General features: G+C 41.8%; 2 protein-coding genes across 6 annotated transcripts in view; one reads left to right on the top strand and one right to left on the bottom strand.

Moving 5' to 3' along the window:
• DNAJB4 (DnaJ heat shock protein family (Hsp40) member B4) overlaps positions 1-9,035 on the bottom strand; it is a 31,713-nt gene extending 22,678 nt beyond the window's left edge. Inside the window, exon 1 of the mRNA XM_032192695.1 lies at positions 8,994-9,035. The gene's annotated coding sequence lies outside the window, so the exon portion shown is untranslated. The remainder of the gene's footprint in view (positions 1-8,993) is intronic.
• Positions 9,036-9,344: 309 nt separating this feature from the next.
• FUBP1 (far upstream element binding protein 1) overlaps positions 9,345-12,060 on the top strand; it is a 36,488-nt gene continuing 33,772 nt past the window's right edge. Inside the window, exons 1-3 of one of the 5 annotated variants that reach the window (XM_032192154.1) lie at positions 9,345-9,543; positions 10,440-10,530; positions 11,520-11,582. In XM_032192154.1, coding sequence (XP_032048045.1) covers positions 9,430-9,543; positions 10,440-10,530; positions 11,520-11,582 — 268 coding nt within the window. In that variant the 5' untranslated portion in view covers positions 9,345-9,429. The remainder of the gene's footprint in view (positions 9,544-10,439; positions 10,531-11,519; positions 11,583-12,060) is intronic. The other 4 variants (XM_032192152.1, XM_032192153.1, XM_032192157.1 and 1 more) reach the window with 4 other exon arrangements.

The following is a 12,060-nucleotide window of genomic DNA, read 5'->3' as shown; positions in this document are numbered from 1 at the left end:
CCTGCCAAAGGACAATGCATACTCCAAAATAGTTTGAGGGGACACTTAAAAATAAGAATAAAAATAAACACAAGGAAAACATTGAAGAGATCCACTAGAATTTACCCAACAGAGAAACCAGAGTGGGAATTCTCAGAACAACAAATACACAGAACCTAGAAGGTGGACATGAAAACCATGAGTTTGCTTTATTTCCACTTCCCCCAAAGCACCTACTTAACAGGCACTTTTGAATGCAAGCCACTGGGCTAAACAGGCCACTTAATGGACAACCTGCCCATCATTCTCTTGCTGATGAACACCCTCATTAGATTCATGAAAAATCTCTACGTAATGCAATTCAGTCACTTCCATGTTTTAAAGAACTAAGATTTTACAGCACAGAAGCCTAAGCTGCAAGCACTGGCACTACACAATCAACCTCAGGGGCACACAAATGCTGTTGAAACATATGGGCTCAGCCAGACAGTAAAGGTCTGCTTCACCTAACATATTAGGAAGAAAAAAATGTGTTTGGATACTCTCTATATTACAAGAAAACATGCTAGAATTAGTAGAGTAGGTTTTTGTATGAGCATTAAGGTCATTTATTAGTATTGTCAAGGATATTATTTTATATATATATATATTTATATATGTGTGTGTGTACATATACTAGAAACACATTGTTTAAAACCACCTGGAAATTATAAACCAGAATACCACTGGTGACCGTGCTACCTCCTCTTTCTCTCCTGCCACCTCTCCATCTGTCCTTACGAAACAAAGCAACAACCGCCTACAGGTTTTCCAACAGCTCATGCACAAAACCTTTAAGAGATATGTAAACAGACTCCTACTCTCATTTTCCTACATGACAACGTTTATTATACAAACCTTGAATAAAAAAATATTAAGTTTATTTAAATTGCTTTCCACCTAAGTGAAACGATGAGGGGTATTTTCCAAAAAAAAAAAAAAAAAAAAATTGTTTGAAAAAAAAAAGTTATTTGGAAACATCTTTACTAGTGGAACTAATTACCACTTTTAAAAAAAGTACAGTAAAGCATGGCTTAAGATTGCACAGTGAATGTATTCAGCCCCACTCTTGCAGCACAGAAGAAATAAAGAAGCTTCCCTACAAGCACAGACCAAACAACCAGCTCATACGCTGCTTCTGCAGGCCAGCATTCTCCACCCCATGGACCAGGGCCAGCTGGCACAAATCAGAGCAGCACTTGCTCTGGGTCAGGCTGGGACTGGACAAGAGGCCAACCAGCTCAGAGATCCTGGGAACCATGACTGGCTCCCTACCAGTTCTTCCACCGAATGAGTCCCAGTGTAGGAGAACTGACCTAATGGTAGTGGTATGTACAGATTAACAGGAAAAGGACAATGGAAAAATAGTGCTAATTCCCACAATAACCCTTGCTAATTTGCCTTGAAGAAATTAGAAGGGAGAAAAGACTTGAATAGAAAGCACTTAAAATGCATTTTGATAACCTACATATAGTTATCCCAACTACCTTATCACCCAGGAGACATTAGAATGAGTAGGCTGTTACAAAGACTCTCTATTTCAGTGGAAGTAGCATACAACAGCTCCTCTTTTAGTCTTTCACCTGCAGAAAAGAGAGGGCATGTGCCACCTATAACAATGTTTTGGTGTTTACATTAACTATGGTAACAATTCCTTCATTCACACAAAAGGATTCCTAAGGGGTTTCTTCCACCAAACAATATAATTAACGACCTGTTGTCTCAACAAGAAGGCAAGAGAGAGTTCAGGGCACCTGGAGAATGACTAATAGAGAAACTGCAATACAAATAATTCTACTTGAAAAAGCAACTCAGCTACACTGTATCGTTTTCAGTTGCTGTTATTGTCAAACACAATGACGGTTATTAACACATCACTGAATATTAACACATCACTGAACGGCACACATTTTTGCTGTGGACATGTGACCCAGCTGTTCTTACATAAGCAAAAGGAGATGGTCACACTAGGCACTTTTTCCAGTGTGCTCATCACAATCCCACCCAGCTGCTCTGATTCATGCAGCTCGTTCTACATGCAAAGTTGAAAGTATACAGACAAGAATTTGGTAAGGAGATGTCAGAACAACTTTGTTTCACTTGAAAGTATCAACATCTCTAGACATTTGATTCAAATTGAAACAGTAAGAATGTCCTTCTGTTCACCTACAGTAGACAAATACAGGTAGCCCTAGTTACATTTATTAGAATTTACTTCAAGAGAAGCCAGAACAGTTGTTTATGACTCTTTCAACTGTTTCTGACATACCATAGCTCAAACCAGGTTTCTTGGGGGAGGTAGGAAAACACAACTACCTAAAATCTAGAAGAGTTTTGGGAAAAGATGGAAGGGGGAAGTCTGACAGACCTACTTTCAGTAATCTCTTAAATGGCTTTATTACTCCAGATGAACTAATGCATGCTGGGCTAAGAGGAAAAGAAGGTACAACATAGGAAGATGAACAATTAAACAAAAAAAAAAAAAGTCTAGATGGAGCATGTTCTGAAGAAATAGCAAACCTCATTTTCTGTCTACTAACAGACCATAGAAGTTCTGTAGTCTCATGAAAATTCTCCCCCAAATAATGAAAGTTTGAACCGTCTTTCTAGGACTCACTACTATGGAAAGACGTTTTCTTTTTCACCTTTTCCCTGCTCCTCTTAGAAAAAAGACAGAAGAAAGAACAGTGACATTTGCAAATTAAACTATCATTTCTGTGACTGTTTAATGAAAATATTACTCAGAATCAGCTTACTCATAGGACATAATCCTAACAGACAACAACCAGTACAAAAAAAGAGAGATCTGTTTAGATTCTCCATAAAATTCAGTCAAAAGATGTACATATGTGTACATACACACACAAAATCTAAACTTACAGAACCTCCTGCTTTCTTGCCGTGATGATACATAACTGATTTTATTTTTGAGTGAGATCTGAGATTAACAGCAATATTTATCCCTTTCCAATCCTATGCAACATTGTTATGGAGGTCTGGGCTTTCAATGATTACAACAAGATACTTTCAAACACCACACTCAAGTGGCAGTTAGACTAGCTTCCCCTAAGAAGCCTTAGGATATCGATTTATTAAAGAAACGATAACTATACTCATCCATAAGCTTCCCTGAAAATATTTCCCCCCTAAAACACACATATAATTCTTGCAATAAAGAGGATTTTCAGTTTAGACAAACCTGTTTTAGTTGTCATTTTAGGGACTGAAGAGATTAGTCATTTAAGAGCTTCCAAAGCATTTATTCCATTTTCCCTTCCTCCCTCTCAGGAAAGACTTTTTTTTTTTTTTAAATTGACTGATTAAGCACAATTTGGTTAAGCATAAGTTGGTCTGGCTCACAAATTAACAAAGCTGTTAGCTGTAATTAAACAGTATCAGAAAGCATACTACTAAGGATCAGGCCTATAAAATAGGCAAACACACCAATCACTCCGAAGTAATTAAGATTTTTAAAGAATTACAAAATAGTTGAGGTTGGAAGGGACCTCTGGAGATCATCTAGTCCAACCCCTGTGCTCAAGCAGGATCCCCTGGAGCACATTACCCAAGATTGTATCCAGACAGCTTTTGAGACTCTCCAGGGGAGACTCCTGTGGGCAGCCTGTTCCAGAGCTCAGTCACCCTTGCAGTAAAGAAGCTTTTCCTCCTGTTCAGACTGAGCTTCCTGTGCTTTGGTTTGTGCCCATTGCCTCTCAGCCTATCGCTGGGCACCACCGAGAAGAGTCTGGCCCCATCCTCTTTACCCTCCCTTCAGAAACCTATGTACATGGCTCAGATCCGCCGAGCCTTTGCACCTCCAGGCTAAACAGGCCCAGCTCCATCTGCCTTTTTTCACACGAAAGATGTTCCAGTCCCATAATCATTCCAGTAGTCCTCCGCTGGACTTGCTCCAGGACTTCCATGTCCCTGTCGTACCAGGGAGCCCAGCACTGGACACTGCGCTCAAGGTGAGGCTGAGCAGAGGGGAAGCATCACCTCCCTTGACCTGCTGCCAGCACTCTTCCTAATGCAGCCCAGGACACCTTCTTTCTTGACCACAAGGGCCTGGTACTGGCCATGGTCAACTTAGTGCCCACCAAGACCCACAGGTCCTTCACCACAGAGCTGCTTTTCAGCAGGTCAGCCCCCAGCTTGTCCTGGTGCACGTGGTTATTCCTCCCCAGGTGCAGGACCCTGCACATGTGTCCGTTGTATTTCAAGAGGTTCATCTCTGCCCATCTCTCCAGCCTCTCGAGATCCTTCTGAATGGCAGCCCAGCACTCTGGGCTATCTGCCACTCCTCCCAGTTTTGTATTATTAGCAAACTTGCTGAGAAGGCACTTTATCCCTTCATCCAAGTCATTTTCCCCACTTTGAGATGAGGAAGTTGAATATTATTACCTTAATTCAACAGACACTTACAGCTTTAGTAACAGGATTTGGATGCACCTTCTTCAGTGTTCTGCTGAAGAATAGGATACACTTCTATCCTCTACAGCTGCTGCTACATTAACTTGGTCTTCCTTTTAAAAAAGAAGCCCACATTCAGTCCCCATTTCTGCCCTTCTTAATCCCTACTCATACTCAAATACCATGCCTCGCTCTACCAACCAATCTATTACAAGCAAGACCTTTCACACTTCTGCCATCTGGGAGGAGTTTTACAGATGTTAACAGCAAACAAACGCTCTGGGCTCTCAAAGCTTTCCTTCCCGTGACTTCCACAGAAAAACATCCAGCTCCCGCGAGCGGGTAGGACACTGGAGACTGATGAGCACACTACCATGCCAACTGGTATTCTTCAGCTGGCCCTGCACTACGTTGTGCAGAGATCACTAGACGGTGATCCGCTGTCTCATTGCATGTTGCAATTGTATTCAAGGCAGAACTGCATGTTCTCTCATTAATCTTTCTGTAATTGTGATGGTGGCATAACACATTTGGTTGCCTTCTGTCAGCTAATAAAAGTTTCAGAGGTTAGATTAATCTTTTATTGCTCAACTGTCTTCAACCACAGAATAAAACTGGTGAGTAGACCTCAACAGAAACATTGGTGCAAAGACCCCTTCTCCCCTTTTAAGCTTTACTATTAAATTCCCTTTCATCAGGTTCATCCTGCTTATACCTTTAACCAAAGACATATGGAATAAGAACCACAGCGTAAAATGTGCAAAACACACTAAGGAATCTACAATACCTACACAGCTTTGTTTCAAATGCTTAATACAGCATGACATTTTTGCTAAGAAAAGCACCACAACTAAATGTAAGGAAAAAAAACCCTGAACAACTGTTGTTGTGTTTTGTTTTTTTTAAGCTTACTATACATAAGTTGGTACACAGGGGACCAGAAATGGGCTTAGGGAGCAAATTTGCTCTTCCCCTTCCACAAATGATTTTTCCTATCCCCTCCAAATCCTCAGCAGCAACCCATGCCTCTGTCTGGAATATAGCACAATAGATGTATTTCCTGAATAGGAACATGAAGCTGGCCCACCACCTCTGGAATCCTGGGTAGGTGAATTCTGTGTGGCAACCTTCCTACTTCAAGCTTAAAAACCATTCCCAATGAACTTCATCTCTCTCAAAAGATGATCTAATTATAAAGCATTGCAAAGATTCTGTAGGCAATTTAAGTTACACTTTAGTATTACCTTTTCACAAATACATTCTCTTTCAGGCCCACTTTGTGACTGAAATTTGGAATTACTACTTCAATGTACATATGGTAAACACAGAAGCTTATGACAACAGATCAGCTCTTGTTTGGATATTGAGCATGTGCTCAATCTCCTCTCAGGAGTTACATAAGAGGAGTTTTCTACTGGTAGTACTGCCGATCCTGGACACCCTTTGCCAGTGCAGGAACACCAGCTGACAGTTAAGATCTGAATCTCCTAAAGTGATGAAATCAGCAGAAGCCAACTTCAAATTTCCCCAGCCCAATAATGATTTGCAGAAAGCAGAGTGGGTAAAACTACCACAATGGTTTAGAGACTGTCATCACTTTTAGTGCTGTTCAGCATACTGAGGCCAAGTCAAACCACCACATCCAGAAATGTACAGAAAGAACTCTGTAAGAAAATTTAATTCTTTATCTTATGACCCATTGAGAGGTGACCTATCTGGTCACCATGGACCACCAAAATTAAAATATATTGTTTAAAAATAAGGAACAGTCCTCAAAGAAGCATACACTGAAGTACCTCAGCTTACACAGAGAATTTGGGTTAGTTCCACACTTACACATTTATACTTCTACAACAACTGAACTGTTTTATTTAGAACTGCCCCAAGTATCTTTTTGTAGAAGTAAGGACTCCTTAACACACAGAATTAATTAATAAAATAGAAATGCTTTCCTTTTTCAGAACTCTCCATTATTAAGTTTGTGATTATCCACCCTGTACATATAAAGTTTTCTGACTTGTCACAGTTTTGTTTCTTTTTTTTTCCCCCAAATCATCTGTTTAAATGTAGTTTAGTAACTACATTTATCAGAATGGTCTACTCTGATGATTACTGAAAAAAAGCGTGGCCTGAATACCATGAGAGATGTCATTAAGAAGCTTAAGGGAAGACACCCCTCTCCAATCTTTAAGAAATACTGAAAGACATTTTAAAGCTATGCTTCCATTACCTCTTAAGTTGTCCACTATCTAATTATTAAAATTTCAAAAGTGGTAGATTTCTCAACTGTACATATTTTCTTAGCAAGATGTTACTGTAGAACCAAAGCTTATTTTACACAGCAAAATCAAAGTCCTCTGGCTCTAGAAGCACAGTGCAAATACTTGTTTACCAATCCACTTAATTTAATTTCTTCGAAGGCAGATTTTGAAAAAACATGCGATGAGTAATTCTGCAAGTGAGAAAGCATCACAGCCTGGTGTGTATTGCTATACCAAGTCAGAAAAGCACTTGAAAGAATATTGCAGTCAGCAGTGTTCAGGGATTAGATCCCAACCCCACTGAGAAAAAAGAGAGAAGGAATTAATCGCATAGTGGTAATTTTTCTCGAGGGAAGTAACATTTAATAACATGAAACGTAGACAGTTTTTAAGAGGCATGGGTTTCTAGCTGATAAGTGTTAAGTGCCATCATGGGAGATAAAAAAGCAACTCTACCTGTTGACAAAGGCCATTAGATCAACTTAAGAATGCTGTAAATAAGGACCTAATATTTGTACAGGATAACATGTAAGATGTTGTTCCTCTGTAATTTGCTAAGCTTCATCTTCTAACTACCTGGAAGGTCTAAGACAACAAATATACTGCCTTCAAGAATCTGGAAGGTTAAGGAATCATACATACACTAAACCCGTCTTGCCACTTTCAAGTAAAGAGGCACTTTAAACACTAGCAAAAAGCTGGTAAAAATTCTCAAGTTAACACTTACCTTTAGCTGCTAGTGAATCTAACTAGAACACTTTTAGTAGCACAAGTCCTTTCATTAGGCTAATACACATCCACTTTGAAATGTCATTAGCATTACACAGCTGCTGGCTCATCTCACAGAACTTAACAGTCATTACCGCATTTCATAACAACAAAAACAAAGGACGCAGAAGCTCCACATCTTCAAAGAAGTGACAAACCATAAAAGACATAGCCAGCAGCCAGTATTATATTCAACTCATTGGTCAACTACCATCACTCAACTTATTTATCTGCATAGCCTGGCTGGTATACATAGCCAACTTCACAATAACAAAGGAAACGAAAAAAAAAAGTTAATGCTCGAAGTATTGTTTTGAAAGAACAAAGAGTCATGCACGAAAATAAAGTTTCTACTTTCCCAAAGCTATTTTTACTCCTTGTCTTCTTCCCCCACATTAGCACAACTAAATTAACATAAAGCATACGCCAATTCTTCTGAACAGGCCTTTTTTAGCAAAGGTATCTGAGCAGCAAGTTTCACTTCGTTCTAGTTATATAATTTGCCTACGTGCACATACAGATTTTAGTTTTGTGGAAAATAAATATATTAGTCTTAAAACTCTATTGAGCTATACCACTTCATAAACTGTATAGAAAGAAAAAATCTAGCATGTTTTCAGTCTCCTTCGGCATAGTTACCTAGACTGGAGATGCAGGATAATCTGACCTCAGCAGCAGCACCACATCTTAAGGTGTTTCTGCTGCCTTTTCTATTACTGAGTCACCTGCTAGAACAATCCTGGTTATAAACAGCCAGAACTGAAGGGGTCAGCAAGAAACTAGGAACTTCTTAAGACAGCATGGGACTACAAGGCTAGTCACAAGAAAAGTCAACACAGCACACTCTTAAACAACTTCAAACAAAGTTGTTCCCTCCTTGCATATAGAGATAAACGACGTGAAGTCCAAATCAAGAGATTCTTCACACTTCAATTTAAAAATACATATATTTTTTTAAAAAAACATATTAAGTTAACGTAACCCCTGATGAAGTTTACGCATATAGCTTTAAAAGAGTGCAAGCCTTTCCCTCGGCACAGCACAGGGCAGCAAGCAGCCATACAGCTTGGCCGCCCTGGCTCTCTGCCCAGGCTGAGACCATACCTTCGCAGCGCCCGGGACGGTTATTCCCCCCGGAGCCTTCGCTCCGGGACAGTTACTCCCCCTCGCTCCCAGGCAGGGCCCAGAACAGAGCACTACCAGCTCCAGTTTATGATTAAAGCTTACGCTTGCTCAGCCACGAAAAAAAAAACAAACAAACAGCTGTCAGAGCCATGCGATAGCGGCGAGGGCTTCAAACCAAGACACAAACAACCGAGGCGCGGGGAAGGGCCCCACGGCCAGACGTGAAGAGAAAAACTTATTATTTTTTCACAGCTTTCGTGCGTCACGCGGAGGGCAAACGGGCAGCGCCCGGCTGGGGGCTGCGGGCAGCACAGCTCCTCTTAACGGCCGGATAAGGGAGAGAAGCAGGCACCCGGGCGTTAAACGTCTCCCCGGGCGTTAAACGTCTCCCGCCCCTCCCCGAGCACTCACCGCCCGCCGCCGCCTCAGCCGCTCCCTGCCCTGCCCTGCCCGGCCCGCTCCTCAGGCACTGCTCTCGCTCGCCCCCAAATCTCGCGACAAGTACCTCTCCCCATCCCCTCTCCCCCCCCCAAGCCGCCTCTCTCACCACGTGACGCTCCCAGCCCAATCCCTCGCTGCCTGCTCACGCTCGTGACGTTCTGGAAGCATCGCGAGCTCTCCCTCCCCCTCCTTCCATCCCCCCCCTCCCTCCTCAACGCCGTGGGGTTGCCTCCGGCGCCGCGATGAAATCTCGCCCCTCCTGTCGGAGATCTCGCGAGGTTTCCCCGCGCGCTCCCCCCCCCCCGAGCACGATGCCGCGCAGGAATGTGAAAGGCTCCCGCCCGCCGCCATTTTCTTTCTTTCTTGGCAGGCAGCGAGTGGGGCAGGAGGCGGCGGCCGAGCGAGCATGGCGGACTACTCCACCGTGCCCCCTCCTGCTGCGGGCGCGCCCGGGGGAGGCGGCGGCGGAGGTGGAGGAGTGAACGATGCCTTTAAAGACGCGCTGCAGAGGGCTAGGCAGGTGTGTGCGGGCGGGGAAGGCGCCTCGGGCCTCCGGCGGCCCCTCGCCGGGCCGCGGCGCTGAGGGGACGTGAGGAGGGGCCCGGCCGTCGGGGTGTGTGTGAGGGGGGCAGCCCCGTCCCGTCCCCGCAGCTCCCTCCTCGCGCAGCCTTGGCGGGGCGGCGGGCGGGTTTCCAGCCTCGGAGAGGCAAATCTCGGCCGGAGACTGCCGGAGCGGCGCCTTATCGCCGGCCGGCGCTGCAGGGCCGCGGAGCGAGGCAGGGAATGGAGGCGGCGCAGCAGCGTGGCCCGCGTTGTGCGCCCCGTATTGTGTGCCCCCGGGCGCCCTCCTCGGTGCCCGCTAACCTGCTCAGACCGGTTGGAAGGGCTGCGGCCTGCGCAGCGAGGGCGGCCCGGCCTTCGGAAGTTTTTCATGCCGAAGTTTCATTTAGGGATTTTTCACCACGGGCGATGATTTCGCAGGCGAATTTTTCGCCTCGGCTGGTAATGACCGATCGCGGTTGTGGCAGCGTTTAAACATCTCGTGTAGCTGGAGTTACTGATGTTTAAAACAGTTTTAGTAGTCAATTTCTTCGTGGTACTATACTACAGTGTTTTTTGAGAAAGGGGTAAAAAAAAAAAAAAAAAACGTAAAGTCCCTTCTAGAGGGGAAAAAAAAAGTTTTTGCTATTTGAAGGGTAGAGTTTATTTCAGCTGATGGAAAGGAAAATACAGGAACCTTTGGAGTTAAAAAATGAGCGCAAGTCTGTTAAAAGTATTTAAAAATTAATGTCCATTTGCATAGATTCTAATAGTTTTCTATTTATTTTGGATCACCTTAATATGCTTCATTACAGCACTTAATGCTGTTCAGAAGATGTGTTTTTTGTTTTTAATTCACATCTAGTTTTTGTTTAGATTGCAGCAAAAATTGGAGGAGATGCTGGTACATCAATGAATTCAAATGACTACGGTTATGGAGGACAAAAAAGACCTCTTGAGGATGGAGGTATGCACTCGCTACTGCTGCATTTATTGTTGTTCAGTATAGCCACGATGCCAGGAAAATTGCAGGTGGCTCTTTTTTTTTTTTTTTTTTTTTTTTTTTCTGTAACATGGTAAAAAAACATTTTGTTCTCTTTATAGACCATGACATGCTTTTTCATTTTCTGTTTAATGGGGAAACTTCTTTGAAACCATTGTGCTCTAACTTGAAGTGAATGTAAGCCTGTTTCAAAAAATCTTAAGTGTGGCTTTAAAAACTATAAAGAGGATAACGTATGCCAGGGAGGGGGGCATATAAATTCATGGCTGAGAAACACTTAAACAGGTATGTCACTGAAGTCTTTTGTTTGTTATATGAGACAGATTGCAGTTTTTAAATTATAATTAGAATGGGAAGTGGTCATTTCTTAGATTGTTTCATATACTTTATTATTGCACAGGTTCAAATAAACGTATTTATGCATTTCATTGTAAAAGCATAGGACTTTAAAAAAAGACAGGAAAGTACATATTCTACCTTGTAGGCATTTTCACTTAGTTGGATATTAAAGTATATAGCATATGTGAATCCTGTTAAGATTGTACTTAAATCCCCTAGCTTGTTGCAGCTTTTTGGATTTGCCTTACACTGCAGTAAAGTTGTCTTCTGAAATATGTGTGTTTCCTCTTCTGTCTCTTACTAAGCAGCCAGTTTTAATTTAACAGGGTTTGGTATGTTTAGTATATACACAGAATCCTGGCTAAATTGTGGAAAGAAATCTCTGAGCTTGTTGAAATGTTCACATAGGTCTTATAAAAGAGCAATGCCTTTTTTTTCCTTTGAGAGTGGATTGAAACTCAGTCTACAGAATGTAACTAAGGCTTTATATCAGGAGTTCTTGTGTCCTGTAATAAAGTTTTTTTTCTATTAATGGTGAGGTTTTTAATATACAAAAATGAGCTAATGATGCTTCAGATGATATATGTAATGTATTCTTTTTATTTTATGTGTAGATGGCTCTTGGACAAGTCCGAGCAGTACAACACACTGGGAGGGAATGCCCTCTCCTTTTAAAGGCAGGAATTTTTATTTATTACCTGTGTTTAGTATGTAAACATGACATAAACTAGTGGATCTTTCTGGATTGACACAAATATTTCTTGGAATACGTGTCTGAATTTTTGCTGCACATAAATTGTGGTGGTTCATATAACCTTTATTTTGGGGTGGGAAGGAAGCATCTGAAGTCTATCTTCTCAGATACAGGTTAATTATGCCTTTTATTCCTTTACTGTACAAAAAGGATTTGAATGGTAGTGATGTAGTTGCTTTGAATCTGCTTTTTTTTTGAAGTTTTATGCTATGAAATGCTTGATATTTGGGTAGGAATTTCATACCAACATTCAGATTGAGATTGCATTGCTGTGTGATGCTGTTGTATTTCCAAATGTTGATCTAGATTTGTGGTCATTGTCAGATTTTTTTCTTTAAATTGTTGTTAATTTTTTTATGAATTTGATTTTTTCTTTTTTTTCTTTTTTTTTAAACTATAGA

This window comes from Aythya fuligula, chromosome 8 (genome assembly GCF_009819795.1).
Source record: "Aythya fuligula isolate bAytFul2 chromosome 8, bAytFul2.pri, whole genome shotgun sequence".
NCBI lineage: Eukaryota > Metazoa > Chordata > Aves > Anseriformes > Anatidae > Aythya > Aythya fuligula.
The sequence above is the reverse complement of the archived record's forward strand: the minus strand, read 5'-3'. Positions and strand labels throughout refer to the sequence as shown.